Here is a 21,847-nt window from a genome sequence, read left to right on the forward strand (position 1 = left end):
GGGGCAGGTGGAGTATGTCTGGGTTTAGTTTTGACAACCCTGGAATAGAAAAACCAGCATTCCCAGCTAGATCTTTCAATACATATAAGGAATTCCCTCATCTGCTGTTCCCATGAGATGCTTCTTAAAATAATTAAGCCACAATCTATCAAAGCCCTGCCTGGACAAAAGGCTTTTAAACAGATCATGTTTCAAGCAATGCTTGGTTTCTCCCTATCAGACTAGCAGAAACCCTCTCCAGGTTTTCTCCATAGAGTCAAAGTTTTTACTCAAAACACAAAATTCCCAGGACAAACAAGCAAAGAACAAATAAGTAGATTCTGCACGAAGAAAGACTAGAAGACTGTGTGGATCTCTGCAGTGGATCTAAGATTTGACCAGCAGAAAAATGGTCTGGAGTCATCTTGTCCCTTGGATGGTCCAAATCAACCGAGACACTGAGAACACCCAAAGAAGACTATTATTTTCAGAAATCAGTCCTGAGCTGGTAAAAATTTCTAGAGGTAATCAATAAAAATGCTACTACCTGTCATTTTCAAAGCACTTGCCATGTGCCAGATTCTGTGCTAACCACTTCCATACATTCCTCCTTTCATCCTGACTATGATGACGCCGTGAAGCACATGCATACAAAGCCTGGGTCCGTCTGCTATTGAAGCCCATAGCCACTATCCTGTACCAACAAGAACTAAACCAGCCTCAAAAAGAATGTAAGAAAAACGAGTTATGCTCTAACTAAATAAATATTACCCAATTTTAACGGGATTAATACAGGATTAGCTGTCAGAAAAAGAGTAACAGTTTACGGTGTGCGAGGGGGTAAGACTGGAAATAAAAAATCCAATCTAGGGGTTCCAGGAATGTTATTGCTGGTCATCCTTTAAGACCTGGCACACATGCTCTTTTCATAAAACCTTCTTTGGCTGGAAACAATGTTTTCCTGAAATGCTTACACCGCTTTCCTGCTCTCCCGGGTATCTGAATTTTTTGCGTGAATTTTAGTTATGTTTGTATATGACAACCTCCACCCGTTACACCACAAGCTCCTTGAAGGCAGACTCTACCTCCAGCTCACACCAGCACAAGAGCCTTGCACAAGGCAAGTGCTCAGTGATTTGTTTCACAATAAGCCTACTATTTGGTTTCATTCATAAAGTCAGACCAAACACACCAAGTATACCACACTGTGAACTCTTCAAAGGCTGTGTGTTCCCAGAGGTTCGCAGAAGGCAAACCCTAAATAATGTTTATTTAATAAATCAAACATTTTAAGATTCACTCCTCCTAAAATCCATCACATATTCAAACACTGCCACATTTTAATACCTTTGACAATGATGCTGTTGTTCCAGGTTTTACGAGTTTGCCTCCTGTAGATGCTGAAGAGCTGTTTTCAGGTTTAGTTTTTTCTACTGTTTGTGTTTTGCTTATCCCAGACACTTTAGGCACTGAGCCGACACTCCTGCTTGCTTTCTTCATTCTGGGCTGCCTCTTTGTGATGCATTTACAAGCAAATCTGTGAAAAGAAATGGCACTATACTGAGAACACAACTGGAAGAAAACTCTGTAGAAATTTGTTTCTGAAAAATTTTATTATAAATAAATAAATAAAAAGATAAATAAAACTGTTTGAAAGCTCGATGTTGATGCAGAAAAGAAAAAGCTGAAAAGGTCTTAGACTTAATCAGAATGCACCCCATGTTTAAGGCATCCTCCTTGAATATTACTAGCTTGAAACTATTTTGTGCATTTCAGTTCAGTCATTAAAAAGAATATCCTAGATCTCTAATGGAACTGGCTAAATACAACACAGCATACATTATCTTTGGCATTTAATGAAGCAATAATCAACCTGCCATTTGAGAATTAGCCATTTTACATGTATCTGAGGGTGATCGTATTTTCCAAATTATCCAGCATAGTCTTAATTTCAAATACTTGCTGTGATAGCCTCATAGAAGCCAGGAGAACTTCCCAGAAACTCCAACATTCAGTATCTAAATATATTTCTCAGCTTCTCTCTTTTATCCAGAGGTAGCATCAAAATTCCTTGTTGGAGGGGGGAGTACAGGGGGTACCTGGGTGGCTCAGTCAGTTAAGCATCTGACTTCAGCTCAGGTCATGATCTCGAGGTTCATGGGTTTGGGCCCTGTGTCAGGCTCTGTGCTGATAGCTCAGAGCCTGGAGTCTGCTTTGGATACTGTCTCCCTCTCTCTCTCTTTGCCCCTCCCCCACTTGTGTGCACTCTCTCTCTCTCTCTCTCTCAAAAATAAATAAACATTTAAAAAAGTCTTTATCATAACATAAACCTTGAGGCACCTGAGTGGCTCAAGTGGTTAAGCATCAGGTCACAATCTCATGGTTTGTAAGTTTGAGCCCTCTTCACTGACAGTGCAGTGCCTGCTTGGGATTCTCTCTCGCTCTCTGCCCCTCTCCCACTTGTGCACTCTCTCTCAAAATAAATAAATAAACTTAAAAAAAAAAAAAAACCTTTGGGAAAAAAAGAATATAAATCTCAATTTTTTGGTTCAGAAAACAAGGGCATCTATATTACCTGTAAGGAATGTGGCAAGTCTACCACCTAATGGCTCATATCTGATTTCACAGCTTAGAGGACTTAGAATAACACTGGCAGCACACAAAACTGCACCCAGATAAACCTTTAAATATATTTTTATTAACTAAGCTAGAAAAGCAATCCCTACAGTAAAGCATGTTTGGAAAGATGCCATGGACCAGGCTGGGTAGAGCAATACAATTTACAAAATGAAAGCCTACTTGAATGTAAGAAAGTTTGTGTATAGTGACTCTGAGACACTATAATCAGCACAAAAAGAGGCTATTCTATTCTATGAAGATTTCTACACCCTAATAAAAATAAACTTACAGAAGAACCTTTGGAAAAGAAAAGGATCTTTCCAATAGCCTTAATGAATACTTTACCTAGACTGAGCTCGAACACTCCAGATTTATCTTGCCTTGACATAATACAAACTGTACCAACTGGTTTGGTGGCAGGAGCAGTGAGACAGGGTGAAGGGGGCTCTGCTCCACCCTCAACATGATAAGGCCTTTGAGAAAAAGGCACTGTTATTAACAGCAACCAAAACACAGCGACACCTCAGAGACTCTGCTGCCTACCCTTCCTCCAACTTCCTGGTTATTCCTTATAGAAAATATTGTATACAGTAATGATCAAATTATCCACCTTTTTTTTTTTTAACGGTTTAGCTTTCTACTTTCTATTCCATTTGAGTAATCTGCCCAGTGGAAGTACTCCCTACAGTTCAGCTCCACCATCTATCTCCTACACCTTCCCAGAGGATACTGAAACTGACCAAGATAGATTCAAGTAGCTTCCCCCTGCCAACCAGCAAGGAATGACACTGGGTCCATCACTAACTCAGAGTACTGTGGAAAACAATCAAGTCCCCAAGAGGCTTTCCTTCAACTTTTCACTTTCTCTTGTTTACCTGTTTGGGTTTTTGTGTTTTTTTTGTTGTTGTTGTTGTTTTTCTGTTTTGGGGTGGGGGTAGAGAGACAGAGACAGCATGAGTGGGGTGGGGGCAGAGGGAGAGGGACAGAGAGAATCCTAAGAAGGCTCCACGCTGCCAGCACAGGGCCCAATGCAGGGCTCAAACCCACAAAGCCAGGAGATCCTGACCTGAGCCAAAACTAAGAGCCAGACACTTAACCGACTGAGCCACCCATGCGCCCCTTACCTGCTCTTTTCTAAGTCTCATATCTTGCATATGGCTCCCTGGAGTTTTGTTCTTTTCTTCTCCAAATTCCATGCCTGCACCCCTTTTCTACACCACTCAGACCCTCTGTCATTCTCTGCCTACTTGTCCAACTCCTGCCAAATTAACTTCTCCTAGACAGGCAGCACCCAACAGAACCTACTGCAATGATGAAAATGTTCTATGTGTATTTGTGCTGTCCAACATAGTAACCACTGGCCACTTGTGGCTACTGAGCACTTGAAATGTGGCTAGTGTGACTGAGGAACTTAATTTTAAGTTTCATTTTAACCAATTTAAACTTAAAGGTACGTGGTAGCTACCAAAATGGACAATGTAACAGACTGTCCCTTTCCTGCTACTATCACCTAAAACCTAATGAATTACCACTTTTGACCCACTAGGAAGGCTATAATCAAAAAGATAGATGGTAACAAATGTTGGAAAGAATGTGCAGTAATTAAAACCTTCACATGCAGCATAAAATGATGCAGCTGCTTTGGAAAAGAGTCTAGCAGTTCCATTTCAAATGGTTAAACACAGAGTTACCATACAATCCAGCAATTCTATTCCTGGGTTTATACCCAAGAGAAATAAAAACATTTGTCCACACACAAACTTACATACAAATGTCCATAGAAAGATTATTCATAATAGCCACAAACTGGAAACAACCCAAACAACCTCAAAAAATTCTCCCAAATTAAACGATAATAGAGCATTTAGATTACTTTTCATTATCAGCATGTATTTGTTACTGGATACATATTACTATCACTTAGTTCTATTTACATGCTTTCTACATACAAAATAACTTTTTGTTTCAATTCCAAATGTCTATCAACTGGTGAAAGATAAAGCAAATATGGCATACCTATTAAATGGAGTATTATTTCGGCATAAAAAAGAAATGAACTACCACTACCAGGGTACCTGGGTGGCTCAGGCAGCTGAGCATTTGACTATTGGTTTCAGCTCAGGTCATGTCGTCATGGTTCCTGGGTTCGAGCCCTGCATCAGGCTCCACGTTATCAGCAGAGCCTGCTTGGGATTCTCTCTCTCTGCGCCTCCTCCACTCATTCTCCCTTTCCCTCTCTCTCTCAAAAATAAATAAATAAAACTTAAAAAAAAAAATGAACTACCAACAGAAAGTATAACATGGATGAACCCTGAAATCATTATACCAGGTGAAAGAAACCAGACACAAAGAATCACGTATATATGATTCCATTTATACAAACTGTCCAGAATAGGCAAATTCATAGAGACAGAAAGTAGATAAGAGGTCATCAGAGGCTAGGGTAGCAGAAATGGATACTGACTGCAAATGGACACAAGGCTTCTTTTGGGGGACGAAACATTCTAGACATTCAGTTTTTAAATGGGGGAATTGTACGGAAATATGAATTATATCTCAATAAAGCTGTTACAAAAACAAAACAAACCCTGGGGCTCCTGGCTAGCTCAGGGAAGAGCATGAGACTCTTGATGTTAGGGTTCTGAGTTTGAGTCCCACATTGGGTATAGAGATTAGTTAAAAATAAAATCTTAAAAAAAATTAAAAACCTAATAAAAATCAAACAAGGACTTCTAGAAAGTAAATCCCAACACTGTAAAATACCCAATAAGATAAAGAAAAGGACTACAGTCTTGCAAACATCTGAGATGAGGCAAGCAGCACAGCCAAAAGCTTTAAAGATGCTGAGATACATAACTGGTCCAGGCGCCTGGCAGCTTGAGATCTTAGGAGAACTTAGACCAGTGGTTCTCACCCACATTGGACCCAAAGCTCCCTTTCTATAATAAATATGTAAATACCCTTTACTACTGAGTGAAATCCAAAGCTAACCTATTTATTATATACATACAGATGCTTTCTAAAGACATATGTGGCAAATACAACTTTTTAAAAAATGTTTTATTATTTATTTGTGTGTGTGTGTGTGTGTGAGAGAGAGAGAGAGAGAGAGAGAGCAAGCATGAGTGGGGGAGGGGCGGAGAGAGAGGGAGACAGAATCTGAAGCAGGCTCCAGGCTCTGAGCTATCAGCACAGAGCCTGACACAGGGCTTGAACCCACCAACTGTGAGATCATGACCTGAGCCGAAGTCGGACGCTTAACCAACTGAACCACCCAGACGCTCCTAAAACTTTTATAAAAATAAAAAATAGAAGTATTCTGTAATAAAATAAATGTGAATTTCAATATGTGAATGTTCAAGCAATACTATGCTAGGAACAAAACAGTCAGAAATCACACCTCTAAGTTAAATCACTGAATTTGACAACTGCAAATAGTCTTGACTTGGGCCTGTGGTGGTACTACAACTGAGATACCATGCCATCTATCATGCATACTATCAATAATATGATTTTCGGGACACCTGGGTGGCTTAACCTGTTGAGTATCTGACTTCGGCTCAGGTCATGATCTCAGGGTTCATAGGTTTGAGTCCTGCATCTGTGCTGACAGCTCAGAGCCTGGAGCCTACTTCTGATTCTGTGTGTCTCTCTCTCTCTCCCCTCCCCCACTCGTGTTCTGTCTCTCTTTCTCTCTCTAATAAACAAACATTAAAATAATAATAACAATAATAATAATAATGTGATTTTCTAAGAGGATGAACCACATTTAGTGTGATAGTCAATTTTATATGCCAACTGACTACACCACAGAGTGCATAAACTTTTGGTCAAATTATCCTGGGTGTAAGGATGTTTCTGAAAGAGATTAACATTTAAATTTAGTTTCCTGACTCCTTGAGTTGGGATGTTGGTCTTTTCCTGTCTTTGGACTCCAACTTGAAAAACTGTATCTTCTTGGCTCTCAAGCCCACCAACTTTCAGACTAGAATTTACACCATCAGCTCTCTTGGTTCTCAGGCCTTCAGACTTGGACCAGAACTTACACTGTTGGCTCTCCTGGGTCTCCAGCTTGCTGACTGCAGATCCTGATACTTCTCAGCTCCATGATCATGTGAGCCAACTCCTTGTAATAAATCTATTTTGGGGGAGCACCTAGGGTGGCTCAGTTGGTTGAGCATCCGACTTCAGCTCAGGCCATGTCATGATCTCACGGTTTATGTGTTTGAGTCCCACATCAGGCTCGCTGCTGTTAGCGCAGAGCAGGCTTCCAATCCTCTGTCCCCCTCTCAAACTGCCTCTCTCTCTCAAAAATCAATAAAACATTAAAAAAAAAAAAAACTTAAAAAGAAAATCTGTGTGTGTGTGTGTGTGTGTGTGTGTGTGTGTGTGTGTAGATCTTACTGGTTCTGTTCCTCTGGAGAACCCTGAATAATAAACTTGGTAAAGCTGAGAACAAAACAATTTCTCCTCAATGTCTACAGTAACTGCATTCCTGGAAAATTCCAGGAAGTGTAGTTCCAAAACTACAGTTAAAAAATGCCTTCTTTGTGTAAAATCGAATTAGATTCTAGGCTCAGTCATAAGCATTTTTTTTCTATCTATGTAAATTATTCAGCAAGATATTCCAAAGTTGTGGCAGATCACAGGAAAAGTTTGGTTCTATGGAATGGACACTTCATTGAGTCTAGAATTCCATGGCCCCTACCTACTAAATTTCAACAGCAACCACCAACCATTGAGACAACCAAAAAAGCTTCCATGATTTTCTAAAACAACCCCTATCTAAGGACAAAAGTCTTCAAAAACAGATTATAATTCATCAGTAGACCTTGGCCCCTACCTGGTTAAGAAGGGGGAATCACTACCCTCCCTAGAGAGCCTCTAGAGTCCCCTGAGCATAGGAGAGATTACAGAATGGAGGGAAAGGACCAGCACAGTTCACAGCACTTCAAGTGCCTGGAAGTTTAAAAAAGGGGTGGTGTGGTGTATGTAAGTAACTACTATCCCTTCCCCAATTCTGTTCAGGGCGTCATGTCAGCACCCACCTCTCATCCAGAGAAGTCAAGGTTCAGGGGGACTAAAAAGCAGCCCTCCTCACGGTAGTAACAGTATGGATCCTGTCTCTCTATATATACTAAGAATAATCTCAAACTACAATAAATCCATGAAGTATGTTAGATATCTTTCTCAAACAATATTTCTTAAAAACATCAAAATTGACGCACTGCTCCCAAAATAGGGAAAGGGACTGAAGGCCTTGAGCCGTGCCCTTCCGCCACCCCCCTCCCCGCCCAGCAAAGGGGCAGGCATCATGTCCCAGCTGTGCGGTACCCAGTACAGTTCACTGAATCTTCAAAAGAGCCCACGCAGGCCTTGACAGAGGCTCAGAGAGTGTAACTCTCCCTGGGTCAACTATTCTTAAGTGGCGGTAGTCTGAATCCAAACCCCACACCCTACCCACCACCCCATATGGTCCCCAGTGCAACCATACCCAAAAACCTCATCAGGAATGTGCAGTGGTTTTTTTTGTTGTTTTTTTTTTTTAACATTTATTCATTTTTGAGAGACAAAGACAGAGTGCAAAGTGGGGTGCGGCAGAGAGAGAGGGAGACACAGAATTCTAAACAGGCTCTAGGCTCTGAGCTGTGAGCACAGACCCAGGGCTCGAACCCATGAACTGAGAGATCATGACCTGAGCCAAAGTTGGACGCTTAACCGACTGAACCACCCAGGCACTCCAGGAATGTGCAGTTTTGATCTGAACAAATATTTCATAAGATATGAACAAAATGTTACAACACTAAAACTACACTGCTCAATCTGCACCTTCTAAATTTATCTACTTGTCCTATGGGTCAGTGTTGGTATTCCTGACCACATTTTTTTTTTCATTTTGAAGGTACTGTCATGTTATTTAATATAAAATCTATAGATTTTTTAGAGCAGAAAATGTATCACCAGTTCTAAATCAGTATATATTAAGTTACAGCTATAAAAGTAAAATTCTAAGCTGCTATTTTTTCATTTAAAATAATTATTTGTTAGGCATGGGCAGAGACACAGCTGCCCTCATTTTTTCAGAAATAACCCTGCATTTAGAGGGCTGCAATCTGGGTGGCCAGAACTCTCACCAGGATGTCCTAGCCCAAGTATGGGCTCCCCAGAACAGGATTTACAGCTCCAGGAGCCCTGCCTAAAGCTAATTACACATGCACAGCCATACAGGAAGCTTGAGCTTCCTTTACATCTACGAGATCACATAATTAAAACCTACTGAGGAAAACAAATAAAGCACCATCTCTTACCTGCCAGATATGGTAGATAAAATACTACTTAAAAATCAAACCACAGGGGCACCTGTCTGGCTCAGTCAGTGGAGCATTTGACTCTCGGTCTCAGGGTCGTGAGTTCCAGCCCCAATTTGGGTACAGAGATTACTTAAAAAAAAAAAAAAAATCAAACCACAGACTCCTAAAAATGGAAAAATATCTTGGAGACCATTTATAGGAAATCCTGCATGAAGCATCACTGACAAAAAATCTTCTAGGTACAAGCATCTACTGTTGGAGGAGACTGACTACTAAAAGTTATGAAGCAAGTCATTGTTTACTCAACATCCAGTGAATACTTACTTTGTGCCATGGGAAATGCCAATTCTCTAGGACACTAGTCAGACAAGGCATAAATAAATGGACACATAAAGATAATTAAGACAAAAATACCCACTTTCAAGGAGCTCACAGTTTAGTGGAAGAAACAAGATACATAAATAGTGAAGTTTACCAAAAAAACAAGGTAAGTATATATATATTTTACCAAATTTTACCAAAAAAACAAGGTAAGTATATATACAAGGCAGTCCTCGGTTCTGCCTCTGGGGAACCAGTGTGAGGCACACACCTCCCAGAGGTGTGAGAAAGCTTGGGCTCACTTGAAGGACTCTTAAGAACTGGATGTGGCTAGAATACCAAAATATCAAAATGAGGACTGGTGGGGAAGGGCCCAGTGGACCAAACCCTGGCCTTCATCTGACACAGGAAGGCAAACCGCAAATAGATTGTCAGTGCAACCCTAAGTCAGATTTGTTATTTCCTAAAGACAAACCTGGCGCTGTTGTGGAGGAGGGACTGAGGGGCATAACGCCATGGCAGGGCTTAGGCAAGAGAAAACCTGATCGGCATCTCTAACTCCCTTCCTCTGACCTGGCTCCAAGCTCTCTACTCAAAACAAAAGTACACTGTCACCCCACAGCTCTCCCAGGATCTGAAGACCACCACAGCACTTCTCTATGCCTGCCTTTCTCCCACATCACTCCCATGAATTTTCAGCCACTCCTTCAGATTCAGCACCATCTGTGTCTGTCCGAAATGTGGTACATGGGCCCCTCGGAACTGGGCACAGATTACACGGATCTGGTCTGGCAAACAGAGATCCTCTTAACTTACAGGAAAAAAACCTGCTTTTCTAGGAGCTACCAGAGGCACATACTGAGTTCATGGCTACCTAATTAATACTCACATTTCTTTTTCACACATACAGACACTAAACTGTTTTTCTTTTTTGCCCTCCCCCCAACATTTCATTATGAAAAATTTCAAACACACGGAAATGTTGAAGAAAGTATAAACACCTCACTTTTCTCCTTTTCATAGCTGTGTAATTTATACTCTGAAAAATTTTCATTTGGTCCGATTCAGCTCAAGGCTGAACAGGGTATCTTAAAATTCTTTTTTTTTTTTTTTTTTTTAACGTTTATTTTTGAGAGAGAGAGAGACAGAGCTCGAGGGAAGAAGGGCCAGAGAGAGAGGGAGACACAGAATCCGAAGCAGGCTCCAGGCTCCGAGCTGTCAGCACAGAGCCCGACAGGGGGCTCGAACTCACAAACCGCGAGATCATGACCTGAGCCGAAGTCGGACGCTTAACCGACTGAGCCACCCAGGCGCGCCGGATATTTTAAAATTCTGACTCTGACTTGAAACTCACAATTCTCCCTCCAACAAGTGCTTTCTTCAACCTAAGTCACACGACCACTCAGGATCCTTATCTACAATACAAGGAGGCTGGATTCTAGGATCTCAAAGGTACCTTCCAACTCCAAAAAACTTCTAACTTAGTAAAATTCACAGTACTGATGACAATGTTACATAAGACAGGGTAATGACAAAGACCCCTCCGGGTCTCAAAACAGTAGCAGAATAGTGAACTAAAATCAGGAGAGATGGGTGCAACTGTTTCCTCTTCTAGAAGAGGAGCTGATAAAACCTAACTATGGAGTTCTACAAAATAACATGTATAGATGAAGGAAAAGAACAAAAATCCTGACATATTTATTCCAGGAGAATTTACTTTGCCAGCACTCGAAGGTCAGAAAAACAGTGCAACAATCCCAAGGTCAGGGATGGCACTTAATCTCAGTGATTCAGAAACCCCATCCTCCCAGGGAACCTGGGTGGCTCAGTCAGTTAAGCATCCAACTCTTGATTTTACTCAGGTCATGAGATTGAGCCCCATGTCAGGATCCATGCTAAGTGTGGAGTCTGCCTAAGATTCTCTCTTTTTCTCTCTCTCTCTTTAGTTCTCTGCCCCTCCACCCTTCTTAAAATAAATGAATAAACATTAAAAAAAAAACAAAACTCCACCCTCCCCAACCACCCACCTATGAAGAGCACACCAATCAAGTTTCAGAAATAATGCCAAAAGAATCTTGAAAATTTATCTTAACTGTCATGATATTACATCAAGAAGGATCCACCCTGCTGGAGAACACAGACTGTCTTGGTAACTACCAGAGAGCTGAGGCCCATCCCTCACTAAGAAGCACCTTCAGCCCTGGCAGAGTGAGGGAAAGGAACCCTTGATGGCACCTACAGGGTCATCCCCTAACTACCTCTTACAGTCACACCTCGATCTTGATACTGTCACTAATTTTTCCTTTGAACTCCTACTATTCACCTCCAATTAGAACCTTTTTTTTTCCTGTTATGCAAAATGTATTGCTATTTAAAACTATTTAAATTTAATTATTATTTAATTGATATTTTTAAATCTACTGTGCTCCTTTAAAACAACCAGTGATCCCCGAGACTGCTCTACCTTGCATGAGCGAACCTGTATCCCTGGGCAAATTACTCCACCTCTCTGAAATCTCAGTTTCCTCATATGTAAAATGGGCTGCTAATGCTACCTACCTTATAAGGATTTTGAGAGAATTCAATGAAGTAATGAACCTAAAGTGCTTAGCAGGGTTGACAGCCCACAGTATAGATGGATAAATGTGGACTATCATAACGTAAAAGAATACACCGCATGCCCCAAGTATGACTAATGCCTTATTAAAATACAAGCAGCAATTCAAAAGGCACTTTGTAAGAGAAACCCTTTATAAGGAATGACTAAAGACTGTTTATACTCACTACTTACATTAAATTATATACTATTGCACATAGATGTCAACAAACAACACTTGCTGCTGGTTCTTTCCCACTGAAAATTATATATCAGGAAATACTGAAAATACATGGTAGGGAGTTCACTGGAATGATAATCAGGAGACCTGGATTGTGGTTGCAAGCCTGACAAGTCTGCATGACCTTGGTAAGTCATGCTACCTCTAGGAGCCTTGTTTATAAGGCAAGGAGGATGGATTAGGATCTTTCAGAAATTCAAAAATTCTGTGCCATAACTTATACCATTCAGAACCAGGAATCAAAACTACTTTTAAAAAGGAAACTGCTGGGCGTCTGGGTAGCTAAGACAGTTAAGCATCTGACTTCAGCTCAGGTCATGATCTCACACACAGTTCGTGAGCTCAGGGCCCGCTTTGAGTGAGCCCCGTTTCTCTCTCTCCACGTCTCCCCACCCCCCGCCCCTTGCTCACTTATGCCATAAATAAATAAATAAATAAATAAAACTGCTTATTAATTATTATTTTTCATTCCTATCAATATCCCACTAAAAATCCAAAAAGGGTTTCAACCTAAACAATCTAGGGATGCCTGGGTGGCTCAGTCGGTTAAGCATCCAACTTCATTCAGCTCAGGCCATGATCTTGCAGTTCGTGAGTTTGAGCCCCCCGTCGGGCTCTGTGCCGATAGCTCAGAACCTGGAGCCTGCTTCAGATTCCGTGTCTCCCTCTCTCTCTGCCCCTCTCCCACTCACATACATTCTCTCTCTCTCACAAATAAACATTTAAAAAAATTAAAAACAATCTAAACGTATTTGTCCCTTATTTTAAAAACTCCGTATTTGAAATGTAGGGATCAATTCAAATTGTAAATTAAGAACAGACTTAAAACCCTGAGGAGAAGGAATCACACAGTCAAGGGAAATTTAGGAAACTAACCACACTGGAGTCAGTAACTACACGTTACTAAATGAATCAAAACCAACAACCAATCTTATCAAAGCATGTGTACTACAAAAAAACAAACAAAACACTGAAAAGAAATTCAGCAAGAAATGTTTTAATTAGATAAATCATAATGCAACATACTGATCCACTGAATTCCTCAACACATGTGTGTTTATAACCCTTCTTTTGTGAACTGACACACAATCAGAGAAGTGCATTTAAAGAGAGACTTGGAGCAAGACTCCATTGAAAAAAGTCAAGACTTACTCAGAGGAAAAGCATGAGCACTGTCAGGTCAAAAAACCGCACGTGTGCAAATGGGCAATACACAAGATACACAAAACAGGGACAGGAAGGAGAGAGAAGACTTTGGATGTACAATTCTCTGCTTAGTCTGGATCCATATACAAAAGTCCATTACTGCCCCAAATACTTCAATGCTTACTAAGGAGCTTACTGACAATTATAATGCTCACTATTTTCAAATGCTTATTTTTACTGTTAACACAATACCTTCTCTCTTTTATTTGAGAAAGAGACAATATGTGTACATGCGAGATGGGGAGAGGGGCAGAGAGAGAGAATCTTTACCAGGCTCCAAACTCAGTAAGGAGGTCAACACATGGCTTGATCCCACGACCCTGCAGTCATGACCAGAGCCAAAATCGAGAGTCGGATGCTCAACCGACTGAGCCAACCAGGCACCCCCCTTCTCATTTTTAACACCAATTTTTTAAAGTATATTTATTTAAGTAATCACTACACCCAATATGGGGCTCGAGCTCACTACCCCAAGATCAAGAGTCTCATGGTCTTCTGACTGAGCCAGCCAGGCACCCCAATACCAATTTTATTTCATGCCTAAAATGAGGGTGTGATTATCAACTAATGTGCACATTTAATACAGTAGTCTGTCTTGTTATGGTACTGTTTCCAGAAATCAATGATCCACATTATGACTTAGTGAGGAAAGGTAGCATTAATATCCACCTCTCCTCCACTTCCACCTCCAGCCCTGAGAAGGAAGGAACTTCACCCCTATGTCCTCTTCTTTACCCTAGGGGTGCGCCGCCCTTAAACACCTACATGGTCACAGAAGAAGGAAAAAACAGCTTCCTCTCTGATTTCCCCCACTTTCCCTCCCAGCTTCCTCCTTTCTGATTCTGGCCACACTCTATGAAGGGAGCAGGAGAAAGGCCACACTGACCAGCCATGCCCAACTGGATACTGAAGTTAGCAATAAGGAGCTAATGGTAAGCAGGGCCAGCACAGCCCCCAGGGGAAGGTCAGGGGCCAAGTCAGACTGTAGTGGAATGGGATAAAAAGCTGAATAGATGAAGGATAAAGACCTTTTCAAAACTTTGGCTTTGTTAAAGGGGAGAATGTCAGAGAGTCATGAGGACGTGGAGACACTTTGCTGGTGTTGCTGTTGTTGCCTGGAGACTGTCAGCCTGCCAGCAAGAAAGGTCGGTGCTGCACCAACACACCTGATTCTCATCATTGCCCTACGTGCTGGGAAGGAGGAAGAAACTGGGGTTAGAGAGGTAAACAGCTTGCCCAAAGTCTGAGCTCTTTCCACTAAACCATAACTGACAGACAGGATGCTAAGAAAAGGAGTTAATTATCAGCAACAAAAATTCAAAAGCACAACTCCGTGTCCATGTGTTTTTGGCCAGAGAGAAGCCCACTCATATTAATTTATGATTTTTCTCTATTACTCTACAAGACTTAACACAAGGAAATCTTTAGAAACTAGAAGCTCCCTGGATTTTTCAAATTTAGAACCCTAAGTTTTCATTTTAGTGTTTTCCAAATAATGACAAATCTATTTTTTTCACTTAAATTCCAGTTAGTTAACAGTGTAATACTAGTTGCAAGTGTACAATATAGTAATTCAGCACTTCCATTCCTCACCCCGTGCTCACCACAACGAGTTGCACTCCTTAATCCCCGTCACCGATTCAGCCCATCCTCCCTCCTGCCCACCTCCCCTATGGTAACCATCAGTTTATTCCCTATAGTTAAGCATCTGTTTCTTGGTTTGTCTCTTTTTCTCTTTTCAAAAAACCTAATCTCCTATGGAGACCTCTTCAGATCCATTTCTGGAGATCTCTCTTTTTAATACAAGCTGCTGAAAGGCTGTTAAACTGACAATACTTAACATTCCAGACAAGTGACAAGGCTGGAAGAGGACAGCCTGAAAGAATTTCTGGCTACAGTACACAAATGATTTTTCCAGATTTAGTCCAAAACAAATTGGTTCTCAAAGTTCAAACTCCCAGAATGCCAGAAATGTTGAGTCTCCTCTGGCCATTCCCTCCTAAGCCAAAGTCTGTGAATATTTATTTACAAAAAGAAAACGTTTATTCAGGACCCCTTCAAACCATGGCTTTATGCTCAGAGTTTTGGCAGACAGTTACACACTTGCACAATGCTATATTCATAGAATAAACTGTCAGCCATATTTTTAATTAAAAACACCATTTTGACATATTCTTACATTTATAACAAACTCTGATCTGAAACACAAAATGAAATATTTTCTTTGCATTTCACTAATCGTTCAATGTAACAGTGTAAAAAATCCTTTAAAAATAAGCTTGGGGGCACCTGGGTGGCTCAGTTGGTTAAGCGTCCAACTTCAACTCAGGTCACAATCTCATGATTCATGGGTTCGAGGTCTGCATTGAACTTCAGTTCCTCTGGCCAACCCCCCCTCTGCCCATCCCCTGCAGTTCCTCTGGCCCCCCCTCTCTCTGCCCATCCCCTGCACTCTCTCACTCTCTCTCTCTCTCAAAAATAAATAAACATTTTAAAGAATAAGCTTACAGGGGAGCCTGGCTGGCTCAGTCAGTGGAGCATGCAACTTTTTAAAAATTTTTTTAGTGTTTATTTATTTTTGAGAGAGAGAGAGACAGAGCGTGAGCAGGGGAGAGGCAGAGAGGGAGACACAGAATCCGAAGAGGCTCCAGGCTCTGAGCTGTTAGCACAGAGACGGATGCAGGGCTCGAACCCACAAACCGTGAGATCATGACCTGATCTGAACTTGGAGGCTTAACCGACTGAGCCACCCAGGTGCCCCAAACGATTCTTGATCTCAGAATTATGAGTTCAAGCCCCCACACTGGGCATAGAGCTTACTTTAAAAAAATTTTTTATAAATTAAAATAAATAAATAATACAAAAAAGCTTAAAATTTTAGATTTGAACCACTTCACTAGAACAACCAAAATGAAAGACAGACTAAGTGTCAGTGAGGACAGGAACACCTGGAACTCTCACACACTGCTGCTACAAGAATACAACTTACTGCTACTCTGGAAAACATTTTGGCAGTTTCTCATAAATTTAAACACATACTTACCAGTACTTCCAACCCCAGGTATTTATCCAAAAGAAATTAAAACACATATCCACACACAAATGTTCACAGCGGCTTTTAAAAAATACATACAGGGATGCCTGGGGTGACTCAGTAGGTTGAGCATCCGACTCTTGATTTTGGCTCCAGTCTTGATCCCAGGGCAATGGGATTGAGCCCCAAGTCTGTCTCCGTGCTAGGTGGGAGCCTGCTTAAGATCCTTTCTCTCTCTCTCTCCCTCTGCCCCTTCCCTGACCTGCGCTCTCTAAAATAAAATTTAAAATTTAAAAAGTTAAAAGTCAAAAATAAATACAAAATACAGGGGTGCCTGGGTGACTCAGTCGGTTAAGTGTCCGACTTAGGCTCAGGTCACAAACTCACAGCTTGTGGGTTTGAGCCCCGCATCGGGCTCTGTGCTGACAGCTTGGCGCCTAGAGCCTGCTTTGGATTGTGTCTCCCTCTCTCTCCACCCCTCTCCCACTCACGCTCTGTCAAAAAAATAAGTTAAATAAATAAATAAATAAATAATACACACAATAACTCCAAACCAGAAACAACCCAAATGCCCATCAACAAGGGAATGGATAAACAAACGGTGGTATGGCTATACAACGAAATAAAACTCTGCAAGAAAAAGGAAGAATCCACTGATAACATTCAACAGCATGGATGAATCTCAAAAGCATTATGATAAGCAAAAGCATATGAAACCAAGAGTCAGACACTTGGCCGACTGAGCTGCTGCCGGTTGAGCATCCAATTCTTGGTTTTGGCTCAGGTCATGATGTCAGGGGATCAAGCCCTGCATCAGGCTCCATGCTGACAGTGTGGAGCCTGCTTGGGATTTTCTCTCTCCCTCTCTCTATGCCCCTCCCCTGCTTGTGAGCGCACGTACACACACACACACACTTTCAAGACAAATAAACTTTAGGGGCGCTTGGGTGGCTCAGTCAGTTGAGCATCCGACTTCAGCTCAGGTCATGATCTCATTGCTTGTGAGTTCGAGCCCCACATCGGGTTCTGTGCTGACAGCTCAGAGCCTGGAGCCTGCTTCAGATTCTGTATCTCCCTCTCTCTCTGCCCCTCCCCTGCTCATGCTCTGTCTCTCTCTCTCTCAAAAATAAACATCAAAATTTTTTTTTCAAAATAAATAAACTTAAAAAAAAAGCATTATGATAAATGAAAGAAGCCTGATATATTCCATTTACATGAAATTCTACAAAATGCAAACTTTCCTACAGTGACAGAAAGTAGATCAGTGGTTGCTTAGGGGTGGAAGAAGGGGAAATCAATTGAACAAGATACAAGGGAACTTTTGGGGGTTATGGAAATACTCTGTATCTGGACTGAGGTGCTGCCAATATGGCTATATACATTTTTCAAACCCCACCAAACTGTACATTTAAAATGGAAGCATTTTTCTGTATATAATCATATTGTAAAGTTCATTTAAAAAAATACAATAAAAAAATTCCTAAATGCTCAATTAAAAAAAGCAAAAATTTAGATCTGAGAATTGTCTTGTCAATAGCACAAAAGAAGTCTTTCTAAACTAGTTAAAACAGATTAGAATTTGAATTTGGTTTGATAAAAATGAAATCTTTTTCAACAAGCATTTCACTAGTTAGATAAAATGAAAATTAATAAAAAGAAATACTAAGGAGTCCTTTTTCCTTCTGTCTACTGAGTACAAGGTCATGGTCTCAATAGTACGCAATTTTGCCCCCTAGAGGACCACTGGCACTGTTGGTAGATATTTCTGGTTGTCATGATGGAGTAGAGCTGTTACTGGCATCAAGCGGGTAGAGGCCAGGGATGCTGTAAACATCCTACAATGCACAGAACAGCCCCTTTCAGCAAAGAACTGTTTGACCCAAAATATCAATAGTGCCAGGACGAAGAAACCTTGGGGTACAGGGATTGGTTTAAGCCTGGAAGGGAAGATGTCTATCTTTCTGCACCTTACCATACACAGGGTCACATTCGCACAGACATTCTGTTGAATTGAGAAAGCAACTCAACAGAATTGGCTGATAGGAAGGGACTGTCCCTGCCACAGGGCCTATTACTACCCTGGATTTCCACCCACATTTCCTGGGAAAGGACAGCTCAAAGAAGGGCTCTCTCTGATCTCCCAGAATGAAATGTGAGAAGGAGCCACAGGTCTCACTGCTTAGCTGCACCTCTTTCTGCAGTCCCCTAGCTGCCTGGCAGAGACTGACCACCCCAGAGGGTATGTATGGCCGAACTCTACCGTTCTCACAACCCTCTGAAACCTCACTGGCAAGAGGAAAAGAAGTAAAACCTGCAGGCCAACTATATGCACCAAGCACTATGCTGGAAACTTCACACACATCATTCCATTCAACTGTCCTTCATCTAAGGAGATGGGTGATTATCAAGTCCACTGTAAAAAGGATAACCTGACCCTTCACAGCTGGCAAATGTACAGCAGGGATCTGAGACGGTCTGATTCCAAAACCTAGGGCATTCCACCACAACTGGGGAACTCTGTGGATTGTCCTTCTTTATCTCAAGGGGTGGCATGTACAGTGAGACTCCAGAGGGCCTTTGGTGTGCTCAATGTTCACAGATGTTTCACTATGGTAGAGTCGTGTCTTGCCAAGACTTACAGCATTCCCTCCTCTCCATCCCCACCACCCCTGCAAGCCCAGCTCCAGCCTATTTCTGTTGGGAAAAAGTATAGCCTGACAACTACCACAGCCTCATGATGTTCTCCCAGACTGCAATGCTCCCACACCACAACTGTTTCTCCACACCGAAGCACAAAGTCCACCCTGCACTCCCCTGTGGCAGGCAATGCCCCACTCCCTGCCTCAGACCAAACACCCCAATGACTAACACACGTCCTCCAGATCTCAGCTCCCACCGACCCTCCCCACCTGGTTTCCTGTTTTACACACAAACATAGCCATGCTTTTCCAAACACCCACACTTCTGCTCCTACCGTTACCTATCCCTGAGAGCTCCTTACCATCTTCTTGCCTGAGAAATAGCTGCTCACATGTCACGTCAAGATTCAGCTCAAATGACATCTCCTGGTACTTCCACTACAGCAATCACTTCACTGTATTTTATCTAGGCAGCATTTGGTACACAATTAGAGCAAAAAAAAAAAAAAATGCTGTTTATCTCAAATTTAAATATAATTGGGCATCTGTATTTTCTCTGGCAACCCTAGGCTTGGCACACAGATCCACAAGTAGGGAGGAAAGGAAAGGCACCAGTAGGGAAGGGAGCAAAAGAACACAAGAAATAATATACAAAGTGAACCACGATGAAAAAGATGAACAGAAGTCTTATGCCATACTCAGCAAGAATATTAAAAGTCCGAATCTCTTTGCTTGACATCAGTCCTCCACAAAACAGCCTGACCTACAATTCCAAAACCAGTCTCTGGGACTCCTCTCCAAACAGCCTAAGTTTAGAGCAGCAGGCCTGTTTCTCTTTCACGAATCCAGCACTGGTCACTCTGCCTTACTCACACAGCTCCCACGAACTGATGTGTTCTCCCCTCAACTCTAATGTCCATTCACTGAAAATGCCTCCTCCTTCAAAGCCAACCTCAAAGGACGAGCACAGCTCATGTACCCTCAAGGTCTAGCTCAGACAACCTATGGCACTGATACCAATGGTCCCCCCCACCTCATGAGGGCCCCAGCCCTTAGACTGTAACTCTTCCAGCAATTACCAACACACCTTCAGATGCAGTTGTATAGAGACTGGTCCCCACACTGAGCGGGGGGGGGGGGGGGGGGGGATACAAATACCCACTTATGAGGCAAGGCACTGAGGATACAAATACCCACTTATGAGGCAAGGCAGGGATAAGTATTTAAAGATATCATTTAACAACTGTAAAGAAAATGGAACCAAATACCTGAAAAACAGACAAAAATCAAAGCTATGAGGTGAACAGCCCAAATCTCTGCTGAAAAGGACATGTGTGTCAGAAGTAAATCCTAATAAAGTCTTTCTAGACAGGCCAATTAACCACCTATTACACAGTTCACCGCCTGTTATGAGACAACCTGTAACAGAGTGTAGAACTTCTGTTCACTGATTAGTGGTAGGATAAGGATATAAGACGAAAAAGAGAAAAACAGTGGAAAGCACTTCCTTCTGAGTTCAAAATGTCATAGTCCACACTTCCTTGTTAAAATGCTGAGATACACCATTTAACTCAATTACACCGATTTTGCTGTTGCCAATTTAGGATCATACTGTTTGTCTTCAATGTTCAAGCAATAAACCTCAGTGACATGTCAGAATTTGAATAAACCATAACCAATCTGGTATTAAGAAAATATAACATGTAAAATTTTTTTCTTTTAATGTTTCATTCCAATCTTTTAAAAAGTAAAATTTTAGAGCACTGCTACATGATGTTATTATTAGCAAGTTGAATTTCAGTAAAAGGTTATTAGTAGCATATATTAAGAATAACAGATTCCCAGGGCGCCTGGCTGGCTCAGTTGGTTCAGCGTCCTACTTGGGCTCAGGTCATGATTTCATGGATCGTTGAGTTAAAGACCCGAGTCAGGCTCTGTGCTGACAAGCTCAGAGCCTGGAGCCTGCTTTGGATTCTGTGTCTCCCTCTCTATCTCTGCCCCTCCCTCCTCGTGTGCGCTCTCTCTAAAATAAACTTTTTAAAATTAAAAAATAGTAATAATAACAGATTCCCATACAAGTATCACAGCATCTTACCCCCAACTCAGCAATGGAAATCTTCAAATTCTAATACAGAGCTCTGGAAACAAATCAAAGAAGAAAGACTTTCAACTTAAGAGGTTGTTTAAAAAATATGGCTGTTTTCAAATCTGAAAAAATCCAGAAGGCAGGAATAGGACTAGTGAACAACAGATATCAAGAGGCAGATGGGGCGCCTGGGTGGCGCAGTCGGTTAAGCGTCCGACTTCAGCCAGGTCACGATCTCGCGGTCTGTGAGTTCGAGCCCCGCGTCAGGCTCTGGGCTGATGGCTCGGAGCCTGGAGCCTGTTTCCGATTCTGTGTCTCCCTCTCTCTCTGCCCCTCCCCCGTTCATGCTCTGTCTCTCTCTGTCCCAAAAATAATAAATAAAAAACGTTGAAAAAAAAAAAATTAAAAAAAAAAAAAAAAAAAAAAAAAGAGGCAGATTCCGGGACAGCTAATAACCAGAGATGCCCCTACACTAAATGAACTGTCTTGAAAGTAGTTGGATCCTCCTCTTCGCTCTTCAAAAGCCTTCTACTAGTGGGGCTGGGAGGGCTGATTTATCACCAGACATCAGCGGAAATGGGAAGTTCCTACACTAACCTCAGTTAGCTAGGTATCAGATATTCACAATGGTTCATCTCTAAACCATCAGACAGCAGTGGGATAAATTCAATTATTTTAAAAAGCATTGTATGGTAGTATGGCAGGAAGAATTCTCCTAGCTTACTTTCTCACTTGCTTGTAACTTGATGCAATCTTTTTTTTCAGTTCAGCTACCCTTACCATCTGAAATCCACCACGCACACTTCTGACACAGC

At 41.7% G+C, this 21,847-nt stretch overlaps 1 protein-coding gene across 3 annotated transcripts in view; it reads right to left on the reverse strand.

The window, feature by feature from the left end:
* SPECC1L (sperm antigen with calponin homology and coiled-coil domains 1 like) overlaps window positions 1-21,847 on the reverse strand; it is a 141,844-nt gene that overhangs the window by 107,310 nt on the left and 12,687 nt on the right. For all 3 annotated transcript variants that reach the window (XM_060612580.2, XM_060612581.2, XM_060612583.3), the window contains one exon: window positions 1,327-1,516. In XM_060612580.2, coding sequence (XP_060468563.1) covers window positions 1,327-1,479 — 153 coding nt within the window. In that variant the 5' untranslated portion in view covers window positions 1,480-1,516. The remainder of the gene's footprint in view (window positions 1-1,326; window positions 1,517-21,847) is intronic.

The sequence above is a fragment of the Panthera onca genome, chromosome D3, assembly GCF_046562875.1.
Source record: "Panthera onca isolate mPanOnc1 chromosome D3, mPanOnc1 haplotype 2, whole genome shotgun sequence".
Taxonomy (NCBI): Eukaryota; Metazoa; Chordata; class Mammalia; order Carnivora; family Felidae; genus Panthera; species Panthera onca.